At 38.0% G+C, this 22,026-nt stretch overlaps 1 protein-coding gene and 1 pseudogene across 5 annotated transcripts in view; both read right to left on the bottom strand.

Annotated features, from left to right (window-relative positions):
- Positions 1–22,026, bottom strand: part of GOLGA4 (golgin A4) — a 105,382-nt gene that overhangs the window by 60,313 nt on the left and 23,043 nt on the right. For 3 of the 5 annotated variants that reach the window (XM_060307279.2, XM_060307278.2, XM_060307277.2), the window contains exons 3-7: positions 18,827–18,979; positions 14,825–14,890; positions 5,815–6,129; positions 2,177–2,224; positions 1,035–1,091 (exon numbers count right to left, since the gene is read on the bottom strand). In XM_060307279.2, the coding sequence (XP_060163262.1) occupies positions 1,035–1,091; positions 2,177–2,224; positions 5,815–6,129; positions 14,825–14,890; positions 18,827–18,979 (639 nt within the window). The remainder of the gene's footprint in view (positions 1–1,034; positions 1,092–2,176; positions 2,225–5,814; positions 6,130–14,824; positions 14,891–18,826; positions 18,980–22,026) is intronic. The other 2 variants (XM_030830127.3, XM_060307280.2) reach the window with 2 other exon arrangements.
- LOC132598125 (ATP synthase F(0) complex subunit C2, mitochondrial pseudogene) lies at positions 4,085–4,613 on the bottom strand (annotated as a pseudogene).

Below are 22,026 nucleotides of genomic sequence, written 5' to 3' on the forward strand. Positions count from 1 at the left end.
CTTGGGGTCACTAAGAACAAATCTAGGGTGTGAAGAAAAGGGAACCCTCTTGCACTGCTGGTGGGAATGTAAATTGCTACAGCCACTATGGAAGACAGTATGGAGGGTCCTTAAAAAACTAAAAACAGAACTACCATATGACCCAGCAATCCCACTACTGGGCATATACCCTTAGAAAACCATAGTTCAAACAGAATCATGTACCACAATGTTCACTGCAGCACTATTTACAATAGCCAGGACATGGAAGCAACCTAAGTGTCCATCAACAGATGAATGGATAAAGAAGATGTGGCATACACATATATACAATGGAATACTACTCAGCCATAAAAAGAAACGAAATTGAGTTATTTGTAGTGAGGTGGATGGACCTAGAGTCTGTCATACAGAGTGAAGTAAGTCAGAAAGGGAAAAACAAATACCGTATGCTAACATACATATGGAATCTAAAAAAAAAAAATGATTCTGATGAACCTAGGGGCAGGACAGGAATAAAGACACAGACGTAGAGAATGGACTTGAGGACACGAGGAGGGTGAAGGGTAAGCTGGGATGAAGTAAGAGTGACATAGACATATATACACTACGTGTAACTGTAAAATAGATAGCTAGTGGGAAGCAGTTGCATGGCACAGGGAGATCAGCTCAGTGCTTTGCGACCACCTAGAGGGGTGGGATAGGGAGGGTGGGAGGGAGACGCAAGAGGGAGGAGATATGGGGATGTACGTATGCATATAGCTGATTCACTTTGTTATACAGCAGAAACTAACACAACACTGTAAAGCAATTATACACCAATAAAGATGGTAAAAAAAAAAACAACAACTAGGTCTGCCTGTAATTCCACCAACAGATGTCAGGAAAACCACACAAATAAAAACTATAAGAATTGATCCCTGTTCTTGTAGCTTGGACTGGTTAATTTTCGCTGTAACTAATGTAGTAGATATGAAACTACCCAAATACATACAATAGTTCTGATAAATATGAGAGATTTAGTTACTCTTCTCAAAGTACCAGTCACAACTTACCTCTCTTAACTCTCCAATCCTCCGAAGTGCTTTATCCTGACTCTGACTTAATATACCCTTTAATTTAAAAGGAAAAAGAAGCTGGTTCAAACAACCACATGACATAGTAGTGAAAAGCAAGTTCAAAAGATCACAAATCATTGAATTTTATCTCCAACACCCTTTACTTTTGCAACTATGCAACCCAAACTCTCTACTGCCACCTAGTGGTAGAATTATGTAATCTCGAAATAAAAATCCATAAGACAATTCACAGAAACACAAGGAAGGTACTCACAGAATTTAGGAATAAAATGACCTTTTGAGAATGAATTTATGGAATATTAATAGTACAAAGGATTAAATGAGAACTACCCCCAATTTCTATAGACCACATGTCTAAGAAAATATTAAACTAAAAACTTTATTTGTAATAATCTAATTTTCACACTTGTTATGGACAATTAGAACACTGAATCAGCAATAAGTAACTGGTGTTATCATTCTCAGTTGATTATATTCCAGACCAAAGCCAGAAAATTTAATGTCGTACTCAAAGGAGACTAATATTTATGGCAGATTCGGTATTTTAAAATAATGTACACGGGGAAATTAATTTTACCAAATCTCACTTTACAAATAACTTCCTGGTTCTATAATTAGTGTCTTCAGTCACCAGAAGAGCTATAATACCTTCTTATCTCCACACACTTAACCAAGGGCTTTACAAGCAGTAGCCTCAGGAAATAGAGAGGATGCTTATTTTTGGACCCTGATATAATAAGAAACAGAGATCTCTGCAGGTATTTAAAAAGTAGAAGGGAAAGCTTCGAAGTTGTACGTCTCTTTACCACTAAAACAAAGATGCACCCTGCACAGTGGCACACCAGGAATGATGCTTGAAAGAGGCAAACATGCCTTAAATCCAAACCTCTTACACACTGCAGGGATCCAGAACTCAAGGAAGCCCATCCCTACCAGAGGTTAAATATCTGAGATTTCTCAATCATTCTCTTTATCAAAATCCCCAATGGTAAAACAGCTGAAATACTTTGGTCATATGAAGAATTATTAAAAGTGAGTGTTAGAACTATCTTATTAAAAGATCTTTTCTATTTTTAAAATTATATATCAATCAATATAACAGCCAACAAATCACTTACTTGTAGCTTTTTCTTCTCTCTCTGAAGAGTCTGATAAGCTGTAACAAGCTAAAATAAAGAAAAAGTCACTAATAACATCAGTCATTCCTACATAAATGCAATTAATTATTCTAAACTCTGCTAAAACATCTCATTATGAAAGTCAGAAAATAAATCAAAGCAATCCTTTTATAGACAATTCAAACTAATTAGATGTATATGCAGTTGAAACTAAATAACACAGGAAATGTATTTCTAAAATATAAAATGTAATGACTCTATAAAGAAAGATATTAAATCTCCATTTGATTTCACCTTACACACACACACACACACACACACACACACACACACACCTCTTTAAATTTCAGTACCTAACTTATAGGTGGGGATTAGAGACAACTTGCTTAAAGGTTACTCAAACTGTGGTCACAGATCAACACCATTAGCAAAAGCATCACCTGGGAGCCTGCTAGAAACAGAAATTCTTGGGCCCCACCCCAAACTAACTGAATGAGAAGCAGAGGGAGGGCGGAGGCAACAATGTGTGTTTTGACTAGCTCCTCAGGTGATTTTTTGCTTTGGGCCGTAATAGACCATGTAACTGATCTCTAAAAGTTTCTCTGGTGTAGGACCTGTGACTGTGGCTCTATGAAAATCTGAGGGAAGCAACTCACAACCAACAGAGGAAAACTGCTATGTCAGGTCCTAAAGAGATATTTAACCATTTAACCTAAAAATGATATTTAAACATTCTAGCAAAACTTGATAAAATTACAGAGTAATAAACCTTTACACCTATAAATTATATAGCATTTCTCATCGGAAGGCTAAGCACATGGCTCCACCGCATTATTTGAACCCACTTTAGAGATGCTAGTGGGCTCTAAAGAGACAGGTTGCAGCTTCAGGAGAAAGCACGCCCGATTCTGGCCTTGCCATTTTCCTTGGAAGGCTGCTGTGTGCCCTCGAATGTGTCTACTGATGTCTTGAGTCAAGAGGCAGGCAGCAATGGAAGGCGAGTCCAGTGATAGGGATAAGGATGTAAAAAACCAAAATTCGGCCTTAAACCAGGATCTCCCCTTCTTATTACTTAAGACCAGTTAGGAAACTGGTACTCAAGGTGGGGGTGAGGGGTGGGGGGGAGGAGTGGGAGTGGAAGAGTAACACAACAATCAGATGGCACTTACAGCACTACCATCCTAGGTACCTACAGTAGCAAGGAAAGGTGGAGACAAAGACGATGGGCTCTTTCCATCCCTAAAATGCCGCACAGCTTTACCTGAGGTAGTACAGAATAGCGGAAACAACCAGAAAGACCTAGAATCAATGCAGAGTCTGTCAACTGCTACCTGTGTGACTATAAGCAAGTTACTTAATCTCTATGAGTAACTCTCTATGAGTCCTTAATCTCTACTCTGCAAAACAGAGCTAATAAATAGCTACTTCACAGAGATGGTGCAAAATTTAATGGCACCATAAACATAAAATGCATAGTGTCTTGTACATTTAAATACTAACTATACAGCTGCCCAAGCTTCAAACTTAAAAGCCATGGGTTAGTGAAAATAACATAAATCTAAACAAACAAATTCAGGACCATTATTAACTTTGACAGAAATAAAAGATAAAATTTTTTTAAAAAATTTAAAGAAAAAAGTTGCCTGATTCCACATGTGCCTTATGAGATACATGGCCTTAATGCCCTGTGTACATCTCTGGGTTCCAGCTAGCCAACAGATTTTAACCTAATAATTATTTCCTATTTTGTCAGCACTTTGTACTTTTTTTTTCTTATTAATACAGTATTCATTTGTCTTCCCTCTGTCAAACACTGAGCCAAAAAAAAAATGGGGAGGTACAGGAAAAGGAACATACAGGGCAGACGAGACACGAAAGAAAGAACTATGGGAGGTGGAGACGGCTCCTTCACATGGCGAAGAGGATGAGAAAGGCCAACATCAGGCAAAAGAGCCCCATGGCTACCGAGAGTGCAGAAGCCCAGAATGGCGCAGAAGAAGAGCTGTTGCTTCAGAGAAGGGTTCCTGGCATAACCAATGATGAGGCTACCAAACACAGTCCCAATTCCAGCCCCAGAGCCAGCCATCCCTACTGTGGCAGCCCCAGCTCCAGTGAATTTGGTTTCCGTGTCAATGTCCCTTGAAATGGCACTGGTTTGGAAGGTGTGGCTAGGAATAAGTGAGGTGGTCAGGGGACTCGGGGCTGCCAAGCTGCTGTGGCTCTCATCTGTCAGTGTCTCCTATTGTTTCAGCATCACTGTAGACAGCGATCAGCTCAGTAGTGCAGAGGTTCTCTTGATCAAGGAGGAGGTGGAGACGAACTTGGCACAAGCGTACGTTTTCAGATGAGAGGCCACGGCAGGAGAGCTGGCCCCAGTGCAGAGAAGACAAAGAGGGGAGCACTTTGTACTTTTAAAAAGATATTTTATATATTTCATCTAGGAGTTTTTTTGGTTGTTTTTGGCTGCAGGGTAAAACTACCCATATTACAGCCAAATTGGAAATTGAAGTAATAGCTAACTTTACACTCTAACCTTGAACTTTATTATTCATTAATTAAAATTAACTACAATGCTGATTTATCAGCATTAAGACAATAAAACATGACGGGTTTTTTTTTTTAATTTTATTTATTTCTGGCTGTTGGGTCTTCGTTGCTGTGCTCGGGCTTTCTCTAGTTGCAGCGAGTGGGGGCTACTCTTCGTTGCGGTGCGCGGGCTTCTCATTGCGGTGGCTTCTCTGGTTGTGGAGCACGGGCTCTAGGCATGCGGGCTTCAGTAGTTGTAGCACTCGAGCTCAGTAGTTGTGGCTTGCAGGCTCTAGAGCATAGGCTCAGTAGCTGTGGTGCACGGGCCCAGCTGCTCCGCGGCACGTGGGATCTTCCCGGACCAGGGCTCAAACAACCATCCCCTGCACTGGCAGGAGGATTGTTAACCACTGCGCCACGAGAGAAGCCCATGGGGTTTTTTTGGTTTTTGTTTTTTTAAGAAAGGAAGCCACGGGCAACTTTGTCCAGAAAGGCTTTCCGGAGAAAGAACATTTTAACTGCACAGGACAGCGAGGGCAACTAATACAATCAGCCCAAAGGGAAGGCGCCATGTTTCTAAAGGAACAAAAGGAGCGAAGGAGCAGCACCACTTCCTTCCTCTTAGACCAAACATTGTCAAGGGGTCCAGCAGTTAAAAGATTCACTTGAGGCAAATTGTAAATGTAGGTCCAATGAGAATGCACCAAATGTGCACATATCTGGGGTCAGAAATAATGGAATCTGGTTGGCAGAAGAGGTCATTTTGGAGCCACAACACTTAAAAGATGAACAAGGGAAGGGATGTGAGGAGGAAAGACAATGAACTCTGAGCTGGGTGTCCAAGCAACCCTGGAGAGAGGGGCACAGAATGTGAGAATCAAAAGGCTACGGGCAACAATCTGCTCCAAAATTTTACTAACAGTATTGTCAAAGGGCCTCAGTACCACTGAAGGTCTTTAATTAGATATTTCCACAAACTATCCCCCATCAGTATCCAGCGTAGCCAGGGAATTGACAGTTCAGCCAATGACAGGCATAAAGGCCAGAGAGTAATATGAATTAGAGAATACGGGGAGGAACTTTTCATACCAACAAAAAAGTCATGCTCCTACCTCAGAACATTTTCCTTTGTAGCCATTCAACCTTCGTTCCATTCTTCGCAACCACTGGATCAAATGTTCTTTGCTGAGACTGTCTAAATTCCCTAGTGAATCTTCGGTCTCACTCTCCATATCAGAGGGTGGATCAAAGGTGGCAGCAGAAGAGTCCAGGTCAAGTCGATTCAGGGACTCTCTAGAAGACGTTCGTACCAAAGACTCTTTAGAGGAAGATCGGAATAGAGATTCCTTCATTGGACTCCGAAACAAAGACTCAACGGAAGGCACCCGGAGTTGGAGCTTCTGTGCAAAAGACTGCATGTCACCTGACTGCAACCAAAACGCATCAGAACATGTGGGTTAAAATACAGATTTAGACTTCTATAATTCCCTAATCACCAGCAATAATCTATAGAAAGCTAACACATTTAATTTATATTCCTGACATTTTACACAATACACTGTTTTCTGAAAAACAAGAGACACCTCTTTATTTGTGAAAAGGCGCTGGACCTAGAGTCAGAGGACTGGGGTGTAGGTCCCAGGTCTGTCACCGAGCAGTGGAATGACCTTCACTAAGTCACTTCCCTTCAGTTTGCACATCTGTAAAAAGAAGGAAGCCATACTTTCCCAGCCAACCTCGCAGGTGTGCTGTGAGATCTGTCCACTAAACTGTAAGACCCTTGGAGGCAGTGGTCATCTATACCACCAGTATATACCCAGTGCCTAAAATGTGGGTATGTACTGTGAAGTGTAAAGTGTGTGGCTGCATCTGGAGTCTGCATGAAGGCCTGCGCAGATTCCTCATTACTCTTCTCGGGCAGAGGGTAATGTTTAGTGAACCCATTTTGCTCAATAACAGAATGCCAGGCAGAGCTGACTAGGGATATCTAACTCTGCTCTAATTACCACTGTCTACCGGCAATAAAAATAAGCATAAAAAAGTAATGGAGGACCATTAAAAAGTCTGAGCTAGAGTCCCTCTACACGGATCAGTAAATCTGATGTTAGAAACAGTGATAAGCAAGAGCTGTTCTCTTAATTAGAATATTAATATTAATAATGATGTATTATTTTGAACAAGAGCAATGGAAAATAATATAATTCAATAACCTGCATTATTGTAAGCTGCATTTTTTTTGTTCACATGACAGCAGTCAGTATTTCAGGTGTTTCCTAGAAACTCATTCTCATTAGTGCAATAGGGTCACTGCAAGGTCTCAAAGATGCCAGGAATGAAATGCTCAGGGGAGACTGAGGTCATGTATAGGCAAAGATTACAGGAAAACAAAAAGATTCTCTTTAATATACAAGAAAAAAAAATCAGACCAGGAATACTTTACTCATAGATTTTAGAGATTTAATAATAGTATTTGGCAAGGTGGGAGTAAGAGGGGCCCACCCCCTGCATACGCACAGATTTATCACAGGACGTTCATGACAGTGAAAAGTGGTAACAACCCAAATGTTCACCACTAGAGGATACATTATATAAACCACAATGTATGTAACAAGGTTCAGGACATACTATTAATGGGAAAACTCAGGTTATAAAATAACACATACACTGTGAACTCATTTTGATTTAACATAGTTACATATACTTATGAATTTGCATGCATGTTTACATAAACACCCTTAGAATCAGGTTGTTAAAGGACAAACACCAAAAGTTAACAGTGAGTGAGTGGGTCTGGGTGGTAAGATTTTAGATGATTTTTATGTTCATTTTTCTATTTTCCTGTACTTCCCAATTTTTTTTTTCATAATGTGCAAGTTTTACCTTTATACTGGGGTGGGGTAGAGAAAGTCTTAAGGGAGAGGAGGGACCCTCATGCTCAAAAACTTGAAGAACCATTTTACCGCTATTCCATTACCATCCGCTTCTGACCCATGCAAAAAGTGCTTTTCAGCTCTTACAGACAATTGCCTTAGGACAAACAAGTGAGGTAAGTTTGAATAACACTAGAAACAGTTGTTATTTTAGGGTGAGCCAGGAGGTAATGAACAATTTCAAAGACATGTATTTGCAGAAGCTCATAAACTGAGTAACTGTCACATCTACTCTGCTTGGGAGGTTTTTGTTTTTGTTTTTTGCGGTAAGCGGGCCTATCACTGTTGTGGCCTCTCCCGTTGTGGAGCACAGGCTCCGGACGCGCAGGCCCAGCAGCCATGGCTCACGGGGCCCAGTCGCTCCGCGGCATGTGGGATCTTCCCAGACCGGGGCACAAACCTGTGTCCCTTGCATTGGCAGGCGGACTCTCAACCACTGCGCCACCAGGGAAGCCCTGCTTGGGAGTTTGAGTGTTGTGATTCAGTCGTGGGCTGCTGAGTAAGGCTGCCTAAGTTTAAATCCCAGCTCCACCACGATGTTCATGACACCGACCAAGTTACTTAACCTCACTAGTCTTGTTTCCCCCTCTCTAAAATGGGGGTGATAAAAATAATAATGATGGTAATAATAATACCACCCACCTCATATGGATGCCACAAGGACTGAATGAGTTAATATGTACATGCAAATTGCTTACAATGCAGCAAATACTCAATAAACATTAACAATTATCATTATTATTAAAGAAAGAAGACTAAAACAAAACAAAAGACAAACTTACAAATAAGAATGTTATACGCAAGCTTATGTGGCAGACTCTTCCGGTTATAAGATGCAGTAGCTAAGAGCACAGGCTCTGCAGCCAGGCTTCTTGGGCTCAAGTCTCCGGCAATATGACCTTGGGCAAGTTACACAGCCCCTCTGTGCCTCTGTTTCTTCATAAGTTAATTGGGGAAAACAACAGCACTCACCTCGTAGGGCGCTTGTGAGGAGTACTACATTAATACATGTGAAGCACTTAGCATCATGACTGGCTTGAGCTAAACAATCAATAGTATCTACCACCTGATATCCAATCCTCCCTTCTTCCTTTCCACCAGATGCCAGTTTCATGCAGGGTGACAATACAGCCAGGTTAAAACATTCACCTTCTCAAATACAAATAAAAACCATAATGAGATACTACTACATATCCACCAGGATAGCTAAAATTAAAACTATGGAAAATTCCAAGTATTGGTGAGGATGTGGAACACTCCATTTCAGAAAACTACCAGTATTTACTAAAACTAAACACACACGTACTCTCCAGACCAGCAATTTCACTACTAAGTATATACACAATAGAAATGTATACATATGTTCAACAAAAGATATACGCTAGAAAGTTTATAGCAGCACTGTTTAAAATAGCGCCAAACCTGAAACCACTGCTGATGCCTATCAATAACAGATGGGGTAAGTCAACTGTCATCTGCTCACTAAAAGAATACTAGACAGCAATGAGAATTAAAGATTTATAGCCACAAGCAAGAATATAGATGAATCTCACTAACACTAACAGAGTTATTAAGCAAAAGAAGCCAGACACAAAAGAATAACCACTAGTGATTCCATTTACATAAAGTCAGAAACAGGCAAAATTAATCTATAGAGTTAGAAGTCAGGATAGTGGTTACCCCTGGTAGGGGGAGGTGAGAGCAGAAGGGAGCACAAGGGCTTCTGGGGTGCTGGTAACTTCTGTTTCTTGATTTTGGGTGCTGGTTACAAAGTTGTGTTTGGTTTGTGAAAATTCAGTAAATTGTACAAGGAATACATGATACTTTTCTGTATACATTATTACATTGTGATATTACATTTAAATTAAAGGATTTTTTTAAGTTAGCTTTTCCCAGACTCTGTTTCAGCCAGGAGGGGACCCTGTGCCTAAGTTCAGCCAATAATGTAAACTATAAGTGGGAATCTAAAGGATGGAACCTTCGGGAGTTCCCTGGTGGTCCACGGGTTAGGATTCCGTGCTTTTCAGTGCTGGGGCCCGGGTTCAATCCCTGGTCGGGGAACTAAGATCCCACAAGCTGCGTGGTGTGGCCAAAAAAAAAAATGGATGGAACCTTCTAGGAGAGATATTATTTTCCTGATAAAAAGGAATATATATGCCTTTTGTCCTGTCAACAATGGAGATGCAATTCCTGGAGGCCAAACTTGTAACTGTGAGGCTGAAAGGCAGTGGGAAGGATGAGAAGGTAAAGGAGGGGGGGACAAGAAGCCAAACGGAGAAGGGTCCTTAATGACTGACTGTCTCTAGCCCTTCTGCTATGTGAAAAACTAAACTCCCATTGGCTCCAACTATTGTCAGGTTTCTGGTACCAAAGACATTCACTGATTTATAACTCATCTTTTAAAAAGCTGATGGGGGTTAGAGAAGGAGAAATGTATAAATGAAAATAAATGAACACAGAGTTACTTTTAGCTCCTTTCTGTCTCCCCCACTTTACATTGTTTGCATTCCTCCTTTTTATTTCCCCAACAGTGTCAGACTTTTATCCTCTACCAGCTGGATATCTGTAGCAGCCTTCTGTTCTCTTGCCTCAAATCTCTTACCTACCAATCTGCCCCTGCCACATGGTCAGCAGGATTGTCTTTCTAAAACATAATTCAGATCATTTCATTCCAATTCCTAAACTGAACTGCCACTAAATATAAAGTTCAAAATCCTTAGCTGATACTCAAGGTTCCCACTTCCCAAGACCCATTTCTCTGTAAAACCACCCCTTCATGTAACAAAAACTTGAGTTCCAACAGGTAACTTCCTGTTCCCTGAATAAATGCATCCTTGTGTGCCTCTGTACTATCACCCAAACTTTCTCTGCGCATGGAAACTCAGACATCCTTCAAAAGTGAGCTCAAGTTTCTGCTCTTCCAGGACACCTCAGATTTCACCCATCAGAAACAACCCTTCTCAATGGCCTAAGCACTTTACCAGGACCACTACTGGAGCACATACTGCATTCCGACTCACCATTAGTTACTTACTTGCTGATATAACAACTAACTGAATTGTTTATGCCTTAGAACAACTACAGAGACAATACAGCACCAGGGTTAAGACTCAGACTCTGACCAAAACTCCATGATTTGAATCCCAGTTTTACCATTTATTAGCTTTAGGACCTCTTTGTTTCAATTTCCTCATCTATAAATCAACACTACTCTAGTAGGCTGCTATGAGGATTAAATGAGTAAAAGCATTTAAAATAGTGCCTCATATGCAGGAAGCACTAAATACATTTTCTTATCATTATATCTGCCACACACACCCTCATCCCAGGCTTTATGCTCTTTTAGAACAGAATTCATATTCTCTATCTCTGTAGTCTTGCCTCAGTGCTTTCCACGAAGTAGGTAGTTATTACACATTTGTTCATCTGAACCTTAACCTGGCGATATGCTAATGATGATCTAATGGGAGATCTTTAAATACTCAATGCTCGATCAAAATGATATGTATCACTTTTTACATATAGTATATCTTATTCTAGAATCATCAAAAAGCATTAATACATAATCAATAACACTCAAGAAGAAAAAAATGAAAACATACATCCACAGGATTTCTACAATAACATTCATGATAGTTTTATTCGTAATAGCAGAAAACTGGAAACAGCCCAGGTGTCCATCAATAGGTAAATAACTGCAGAATATTCATTCAAACGAATCCTACACAGCAACAGAAAGGAACAAACTACTGATAACCACAACATGGATGAAATTTCACAAACATAATGCTGAGTGAAAGAAGTCTTCCATAAAAGAGCACATACTTATAAGGTCACTTATATAAAGTTCTAAAATAAGTAAAACTAATGTGTTGTATGGTGGAAAAAAATTACAACACGTTGCCTCTCAGAGGGAAGACCATAAGGGAACTTTCTGGTGTGTTGATAATCTTCTATAACCTGTGCATGGGTTTGGCACATACATTTGTCAAATGTATGTATCGATGTACAAATCAGTCAATGTACATTTGAGGTTTGTATATTTCATTTTATATAAAATTCACTTCAAAATAGAAATTACAAACACTGAACGCTAGATAATGATATACATACTAAAACATTAGTACTGTGGCCTGCGACTTACTCTGAAAGGCATCAGAAAAATAAAATGGATTGAGGGACGAATAGAGGAATGAATATATGGACAGATTTGTGATTAAAAAAAAAAAAGTACAGGACTTCCCTGGTGGTCCCTAGTGGTTAAGACTCTGAGCTTCCACTGCAGGGGGCATGGGTTCAATCCCTGGTCAGGGAAGTTCCATGTGCCGTGCAGTGCAGCCAAAAAAAAAGAAAAAAGAAAAGAAAAGTAAAATATCAATGATAGAATCTAGGTGGTAGGTATATACATGTTCACTTTATAAAGTTCTTTCCACTTTTCTGTATGATTGAAATTTTTCATAACTGTTGAAAATAAAATTAAAAGCAGTATTCAAAAAATGGCAACAGAAATTTCAAAATTTAATTACACTACTATAATTTCTCTTTTTTAAAAAATTCATAGGGAGTTCCCTGGTGGTCCAGTGGTAAAGAATCCACCTCCCAATGCAGGAGATGCAGGTTTGATCCCTGGTCGGGGAAGTAAGATCCTACATGCCGCGGGGCAACTAAGCTCGCGTGCCACAACTACTGAGCTCGTGTGCCTCAAGGAGACAGTCCATGTGCCACAAACTACAGAGCCCACGTGCTCTGGAGCCCACGTGCCACAACTAGAGAGAGAAAAAACCCACACGCCACAACTAGAGAGAAGTCTGCGTGCCACAACTAAGACCCGAAGCAGCCAAAAATTAAAATAAATAAATACATTTAAAAAATTGACAGAGGTTGACTTGCTTTTAAAAAAAAATCATAAATGATTTTCAAAACCAGACTTTTTCCTATAGTTAAAAAAAAATAATAGCATATGAGAATGGTCATTTAAATCCCTATGATTTGCTCTATTCAATTTAACAAAATTCTGTTGTTACTTTTTATTGTTTTTACTGAAGTATAGTTGACTTACAATGTTATGTTCATTTCAGGCATAAAACATAGTAATTCGATATTTTTATAGATTACACACCAAAGTTATTACAATATTACTGACTATGTTCCCTGTGCTGTACATTACATCCCTGTAACTTATTTATTTTATAGCTGGAAGTTTGTACCTCTCAATCCCCTTCACCTATATCGCCATCCTCCCCACCCTCCTCAGCTCCGGCAACCACTAGTTTATTCTCATTTTGTTTTAACAGCATATAAACTTAAATGAGGCAATACATGGCAAAAAATTATAGTGGGGTAGACTAATGTTTTTGTCTATCTATGATAATCCCACTATCAATAACTAGCCACTGGTCTTTGGGCAAATAATTTAAAGTTTCATGCCTGATAGAGCATCTATACAATAAGAGGGTAATACTAGATCCTAGATTCATCCTAAACTGCTAAAACACTAAAACTATGATCCAATCAAACTATTTCACAGCTTCTCAGATAAGGATGAATGCTCATACATACCTGTTTTGCAAAATATATTTTTCTCTATTACATGGTGGTATACACTATTTTCAAATATCTGAGTTTTGTAAGTCTGTTTGAGGTAAAATGTCAACTACCTGCATTCCTTTGGAAATGAATGAATAATCATTTTGATTAGCTGAATTTTATGTGCTGCATTAAACAATTTAAGAGTTAACTATTTAACAGAAATTTTTCTGAGATAGGTATACTGCACTTTTCTGCCTTCTTAAATAAAGACAGTGAGTAACCCTTTTTAATGACATCCCCACCACAATCATTACATTGTGTGCCAAACTCTATTGGTTTACAGAGGATGTTCTACCCAGTAGTAAGGGGGTCACAGGCAGCTACACTTTATAAACTCTTGGGCTTGCTTTTCACCATCTCTTCTACCTTGGTGTCAACTCTGATTTCCTGCTGCCCAACCACAGTAAGCATTCTACCCACTTTGGGGATACCCCCTGTTCCTAATTTGCTAACAACAACCAACTTGTCAGAAATTTGTATAAAAGTAAAAAACAGTCTCTGAGTGAAGGTGTCTCCTTGTTATGAGAATTAAATGAGATCATATACATAAAATGCTTAACAATGCCTGACACACAGTAAACTCAATAAACACAATTAACTTCCTGAATATCACCCATGTTCATTCTTCACCTTAAACTTAAATCTCTCCTGAATTTGATCATAAAGCTGGTTATCTAATTAATTCTAATTAATATTCCTTCAAGATCACTGGATCTGTCCAGTACCATTTAAATTGGTGCCTCCCAATATTTTACCCCTACCTCAAGGCACTAATAGAAAATGATTTATCTGTAGAGGACTTAGGGGATGCTGCTCAAAGGCCAGGGACGTGGACTATGCCCAGAGCCTGACCAGCCTCCCTGAAAAGAATGAGACTCTCAGCTCACAGGTAACCTTTTCATGGAGTTTGGAAAGTTAGACAATACTTTAGAATGTTTAATCTACATGATTTAGTTCAGAAATTGCCCATGTTCCTGCTCCAGGTTCACAGAATCAGAAATGTTATTGCTCTACACAGCTGTTGAGAACAGCCAGGTTAATGATAATAATAATCACTAAAGCCAAAGAAAAGAAATGTTCATCTCAGATACTGCTATCATTAAGATTTTTTTTAATGAATTTTTCTTTTTTGGAAGGAGTCAAAAGAAAGTTACATGAGCCCCACTCTCAAAATAACTTTTTAAAATCAAAGATAAACTAAATTCTCTAGTAGTAAGATATTCTGCATTAGAACAAACTTTAAAAGAAATCCCATTTTCTTCACATCTCCCTTCTAGAATATGTAACTCAATATGTCTTTCAAAATTACTTACTCCATAATCTTTTACTATAAAATCAGTCTTTTTTCCCGAAGTTTTCTCTTCAGTGCCATTAGTTTTTTAAATGAGTAATAATGGAATCTTACATGACTGGTATATATATACATGTATTGCTTTCATTTTAAACTTTTTCCAAGAAACCATCAACAAACCTGGATTTACCATAGACATTGTATCAATGTTCAGACATCACTGTTTCAATGTAAAGTCAAATGCTAATAATACTGATTGACTGACATCCTGAAATGACTTGCTATTTCTTTTAAATAACATTAATAACGGACCTGAGGAGCTGTGGGTTCACTTCCATTAACACTGTCGGGAGATTTCATAGCTTGGATAGATGCATTCTAAGAAAAAGAAAGAAACATTGTAAAGAAAGGATCAGAAAACTAAAATTTTAAAACTGTTAAGAACAAAGAAAGGCCAAGTACCAAAACCTATTAGATACATTTATCTGTTAAACAAAATTAGTAATTGTTCACTTATTAGAATTTTTCATGCAAGGCAAAACTAGTATGGTAAGTATTTTAGAAAATTCATTTTGCTATAATATCTGTAACCAAATAGCAAAGATTAGTATGCAGCCAAATTTATTTCAAGCTAATCACATATCTCTCCCCATTACAATCTCCCCAGCTTTAACCTCAATATGAAGTTAACATCAGGGATTCAATTAGCAAAACTCATTCAAGTAGAAAACTATCCAGAAAAAGTAACGTCAATTGTTCCTTACAGTAAAATAATATTTAAAGTTATTTGGGCTAAGCTCTGAAAAATATCTTGGCAACAAGAAATGGAAATGCCTCATTCATTTGAAGCCAGCAGTCTAAATGAAATTGTTATGACAATTTTCAGAAAAACTTATAATTAAAAATAATTTCTTCTACATATGAAAGCTTTTTGTTTTCTTTTGTTGGTATGACAAATGCTCCAAGTTACACAACATTCTACTGACTATATCATACCGGCATGAGTTCCATAATGGATGATATTCTTCGAGATTCAAAATTCTACATTGCATTCATAATATACTAAGTGTCTAACTAAAATTAAAGCTATAGAAGCAGCTCATGATAAAATAACTTCCATGTTTTAAACAAAAGCATTCAACGAAATACTAGCCACTATGTTTCAGTAACTTGAAAGTACATTTCCCCTGCAACTCTAGGGCTAACCAAGAAAGGGTCAAATGTATGACTCTTCTTATTCTTAAATACAAGTGGAGAAGGCACTCAGCTTTGCAAAAGTGTTCTCAAATTTTTGAACTCTCATTAGGTATTTGATACTAAGAAATAATTTTAGGTGTGATAAATGTATTGTGGTTATATATTTTTAGTCTTTATCTTTTAGAAATATATACCAAAATACTTAGATATCTGAAATTTGCTTCAAATAATCCCACAGGAATGAGCAGAGGGTATCTGCATGTGTGGGGAGGGTGGGAGTGGTGTGGTTAGGGAGGTATGGGGGGATGGTAATAAGATGGCCATGACTTATTAATTGTTGACACTGGATAATGGATACTGGGGAAGGGGGAAGAAATCTTATGTGACTCATTACTATTTTCACTCTTGCAATACATTTGAATTTTTTCCTCATAAAAGTTTAAATACCTTCTCCCTCTGACATAAAGAGTTATCAAATTTTATCAGTCCAAGACACTTCCTTAAAGTTAAATAGGGGAGAACGGTTGGGGAAACATAGGAATTAACTTTTATCTTCCTGCTCTCTGCCATTTCAAAGAATTAGAAGTCGTATACATGGCATATTATTTGTGTAGCATCATAATTAATGCTTTCCAGCCCTAAAAATATCCTACACTACACACTATAAAATAAAAAAACATACTTCAGAGAAATCAGCAAGTCTCTCTGCCACGCAGTATACCGAAAAGTAAGTTACTGTTAAATTATGGAGAAAGCAAATGAAAGGGCTCCATAAAATATTTAGGTTAGGAGGAAGAGTGGCAAGAAAGTCCATATTCTATTTTAAGTAAATTACTTGACACATGATTGTGGTCCATACAAAAAAAGCTATTCTACAATTGTCTGAAATATCACCCTACCAAACAAACAGCATAACATCTTAAAACTTTTCATCTCTGCATCTATATTTCAATTTACTTGTTATACTATATACCTAAATAAATGCAAGACAGCTAAGGAAAGTATTGGCCTCTGTTAACCATGTAAATCTAAGTTAAGAATCTCTAGAAACAAAATTATAGATTTTATCACTACCTGTAATGCCTTCTCCATTTCTGCCCAGCAAATTCTTATTTGTCTTTCAACTTTCAAATGCCCCTTATTTTGTGAAGCTTCATATGGCTGGCCAGAGGGGCTAACACATTTCCTATGCCTGTATTTTCTTCTATGAAGACTTAATTCCTTCGCATTGTTAAGTGTATTCTGACATCTTTGTCTCCATACTAAACTATAAACGCTCGGAGGGCAGGAACCCTACATTTTGCCTGACTGTAGTAGAGGCTCAGTAATTGTTTGTTAAATCTTTATACAGTTACTTCCTTCAGTGTAAGGAGACTTCTGAAGGTCTCCCCCAAGAAAGAAGCCTAAAGAACTAGCTCAACACATGTCACTACTCAGTCACCAACACTTTCCCCTGGAGGCAATTCTTAGATAACAGGAAAACGTTTCTAAAGTGCATTTAACTTAAAAGCACACACAGGTTCCCTGCCAGATTTGTCTTCAATTATGGTGTTTTGTGTATGTGTGTTTTGTTTTTTTGTTTTTTGTTTGTTTGTTTTTAATTTTCGGCCACACTGCGTGGCTCACGTGATCTTAGTTCCCCGACCAGGGACCGAACCCCGTGCCCACAGCAGTGAAAGCGCTGAGTCCTAACCACTGGACCGCCAGGGAATTCCCTTCAATTACGTTTTGTTCAGTCTTTCAACAACTACTTTTGACTACCGAGCACTAAGGATACAGCAACTTTTACAATTTGGGGTAAAGAGAGGCATTTTTCCAAAAACTGAATTAAGGAAAAGTCAGCAATTGGTGAAATAAAATAATGAATTAGACGCTCACTAAATTTTTATTCTACTATAGGTTACGCTATGGTTTTATGTGAGGAGAAATAAGTTTTTATCTGAACAAAACAAAATTTAAATAAGATTAATGCAGACTTTCAGCCTACTTAAATTATTTTAAATAGTTCTAAAGCCTCCATTCTAAAATTATTAGCATTTGTCCCAGTAGGATAGGCACTCAATATAAATCATTTTATGTTCTAACGGAAGTGAGCCTGAGAGAAGCTCTTTTTTGTTGTGGTTTTTTAAGGCTCTATTACTACTACATGAAGTGTAATATCCTTTTATGTTTTTAAAATAAGTTGGTAAGTTATCTCTAACTGGGACTCCTGTTTCCCTCTCAAACCAGTATTTAAAACAGTGAGGTGTTAGAGACCACTATACCTGAGAGCCAAGCTAAGGCATTATGAGAACTCTGAGCTGCTTCCTTTTCTAAAAGCAAGTTTAGAATGTAATATAAGACTGATACTGGCCATATGCAGACCAAGTCTTTACTGGCTGCATGGATAAATACAGAAGTGTTCTAACTTCATTACTAGCCACTTAATAAATTAAACCAATTCTCACTGTTTAAAAAAACCCCAATCCCATTTCAGTCGGTGTCCATTCTAACAACAAAAGCATCATTACTAGGCAATCAAACATCCCTAAGTTTTAATTTGCTAAATTAAGAACTCAGATACTTTATGAAGTAAGTCTACTTTCCCCAAGTGAAATTATCAATATATACAAGATTCAAAATTGTATGAATTCACTCAGTTGAAAAACAAACAGGTAACTATTTCCTTTCAAATGTTTAATACACAGAAAACTGGTACTCTCCCCAAATAAGATGCAATTACTTGTTACAGTAGACTCCACCTGCCTACTCAATGTTGTTTAATTATGGATTTACATAAAATGCATTTTTCTTTCCTAAAAATGTGAGTCAAGTCTCAAAATATTCTTGGCCTCCTACCAACAGAGATTCCTAGCAATGCATACCTCTTTTAGTTAATGAGCAAACATTCCCTAGGGAGAAAACTTAAGCGTTTAGACCAAGTGAAAGTATTCTTCACTACATTAAGGAAAACAGTGTTATTTTGTTGCTGTTAAAAAGCTAGCAAAAAACACACCAGCCATCAGAATTCAGCAATTTACTCTCTGATTTTTTTAGAGGGAGGTTAGCAACAGGGCACTGAAGATGCTTTGAGAGATGGTAAGTGACAAGCAACGTGAGATGTGCTTCTAGAATTACCAAATTACTTTGCTTCCCCACAAAGGGAATGCAGAAAGCGGTGGAAGGACTCACCACACCGTCAGTCTGGGTTTTAGGCTGCTTGGAGGAATCCAAAGCAAAGATAGTATACTCAGAGAGAAAAGCAGGCTCTGCTATCATCCCGGCTAGGAGCTGTCTCATTCAGTGTAATGAGCAGAGGTATAAAAATAAAACAAAGGATGAAAGACAAATCATAAGGGAATGTTGCAAAGTGTTCTCACCGCACAGCACACACAACGCTATAATGGCCTTGTGCTACCACCACTGCTGCCACCCATCACTCCACCCATAGAAATAGTAAGTTGCTGGGAAAGGTCAGGAAGGGAGATGAGGTGAGCTGTTTTGGATCTCAAAACTCAACTTTAAACAACTTGCTTATTGGCATACAAATGATATATGCAACAGGCACCACAGCACACAGCACATCTGGCAATTCAGTATGAGAGCCTATACCAGTAAGAACAATACATGGTAAAGAACACAAAGCCTTAGTATAACAAATATTGAGCCACTCATTTTTATATATTCAAAAAGACAGCATGGAAATTTATGGGGAGTATAAACACATAAAACTTTAAATAATCATTTATTTCTACTTATATACAAATACAGTTTTCTCCAATACACACAGAAGAAACTTTTGAAACAAATTTATAATAAGTTTTAAGGATAAATTCTATTATACTAGGTCTTTTGATATATATTCTCTTCTGAGCTTCAATTTTCTTTCAGAAACTGTATACTATACACCAAAATACTAGCTATCATGAATTAGATGTATAAGAAATTATAATTAAAATGAACTTTTTCATGGTGGGGGTTACACAAACATACATATGTAATAAAACTGCATAAAACTACACACACACACACACACACACATATAAAACAGGTGAAATTTGAATAAGCTCTGTGGATGTCACAGAGGTTACCAATGTCAATTTCCTTGTTTTGATAGGGTACTACAGTTATATAAGATGTTACCTTTGGGAGAAACTGGATAAAGGGTACACAGAGCCTCCCTAAAAAGAAATTTTTTAACCTCCCATGAATCTGATTATTTCAAAATAAAAACTTTAAAAAACAAAAGTTTTGAAACATTAACTTAGCAGTTAATGTATGTTATTATATAATATATAATGAAGAATTATGTCATAAAATAAATGTCTGCAAAAGTTTAAAAACTTACACTTTTCATCTCAGTGCTCTAGAGTTATGGATGACTAGAGCCGTCACTAACTCTTCATCTGGTCCTACATTAGAGGTCACCTTACAGATGAGACAAATTTTTTTTTAAAGTCTTTTTTGGTTATGTTAATAACTGGTACTCTTTGGGTAGGATTCAAGAATTGATCTTACACTAAACCCTAAAATTTAGTGTCAGTAGTATACTAAAATACACTAGATGCCTGTTTGGCTCTAGGGTATCATATAGTTTCCACTCCTGCTGAAAATCTTACTCTCCCAGAAACTCAGAAAGGTCATCTTTTGAGTGGATGTTATCTTAAGTTAAATGCTATACAAATTCACTCTTCTTAGGCTTCCAAAGTTAATTTTTGAAATGAAGTCACTCTTCATATCACATAAGAAAATAATTTAAAATTTCACAGTTAAGAGTAGATTTGGGGCTTCCCTCATGGCGCAGTGGTTAAGAATCTGCCTGTCAATGCAGGGGACACGGGTTCGAGCCCTGGTCCAGGAAGATCCCACATGCCATGGCGCAACTAAGCCTGTGTGCCACAATTACTGAGCCTGCGCTCTAGAGCTTGCGAGTCAAAACTACTGAGCCCAAGCGCCACATTACTGAAGCCCGCATGCCTAGAGCCCATGCTCCACAACAAGAGAAACCACCACAATGAGGAGCCCGCACACTGCAACGAAGAGTAGCCCCCACTCACCGCAACTAGAGAAAGCCTGCGCGCAGCAACGAAGACCCAACACAGCCAAAAATAAAAATAAATTAAATAAATAAATCTATTTTTTTTAAAAAAAGTAGATTTGGAATTTTAAGAGAAAAACACAAAAGCTGTATAGAACCAGTACAGAAACACATGCTGACCAAACATTTCAAAAGAAAGTGCTACCAAACAACGATTTACATTCCATGCCATAGCCCAAGTAAAAAAGCAAAGTATGTCCAAATTAGTTTCTGTTGACAGCTATTTCAAAGCCTAAGGAGGCTTCCTCCCCACTTGTGGTCCTTGTCATTTGCTTCTTATGCCTATCAAAGTCTCCCAAGATTCAGTTCTCAAATATCCTCAATAAGTCTGTCTCAACTCTTTCAAACTGTTGAAATTCTAATTCAAATCTGCTAAGAATTTAATTCGCCTCTTCTGTGTGGTCCCATCAGTTGAACTAACACTGACTAAAGTTTTATGTATCTCAACATTCATGACGACTACCTAAAACTCCGATCAGATATGTGTTGAAAGCTTTCAATCTATCCTCCATGTCTCTTACTCTTAGATAATTATCTATCTCTATCTCTGTGTTTTTGGTGGGATTACTCAGTATTCTTTTCAAACTCCCTAATTTTCCCTTGAACTGGGACCAGTCTGAGTTTTATTCTGATTTACATTCTTATATCATTTTTTTTTATTTCCAGGATTTCTAATAGGTTCTTTTTCATATCTACCTAGTCTATTTTTTGGCCTCTTTTTTCCCCACAATTCTCTGTTCTTTTTAAGAAAACTATTACTTCATTTATCCTACTGAAAATACTTGTTTCAAAGTCTTATCCAGACTGCCCTTTTAATTATTCTAATTTCACCTGGAATAATTTGATATCCCAATTCCTATTTTTACTGGCTGTCTTCTTAGCATTTATTTTAGCATTTTCATTTACAGGCTTATTTTGAGGAAGGTATTTTCCTTCTCCTTCCTCCTGTGCTCATCCCTCCTTATCCAGTCAATCTGATTCCCTGGGCCCCAGTTTGGGTTTCCTGCCCTATCACACCACAGAGGTTATCACAGATTCAGTCACTAAGCTGATGCGAGGTTTGGTTCAGTTGTTGGTCATGAAGCCTCCCTAGAGACAGCAGCTTCTCACAATGGGCCACAGAGAGCTCTATGCATCAGCTGGGAAACGCTTTTTTCAACCTCCTTTCACCAGTGCCATGAGCCCCACTTTAGCCTCTGGCTTGCAGCACTCAATCAAACTCTGGCAGTACAGAACCCTC

This window comes from Globicephala melas, chromosome 11 (assembly GCF_963455315.2).
Source record: "Globicephala melas chromosome 11, mGloMel1.2, whole genome shotgun sequence".
Taxonomy (NCBI): Eukaryota; Metazoa; Chordata; class Mammalia; order Artiodactyla; family Delphinidae; genus Globicephala; species Globicephala melas.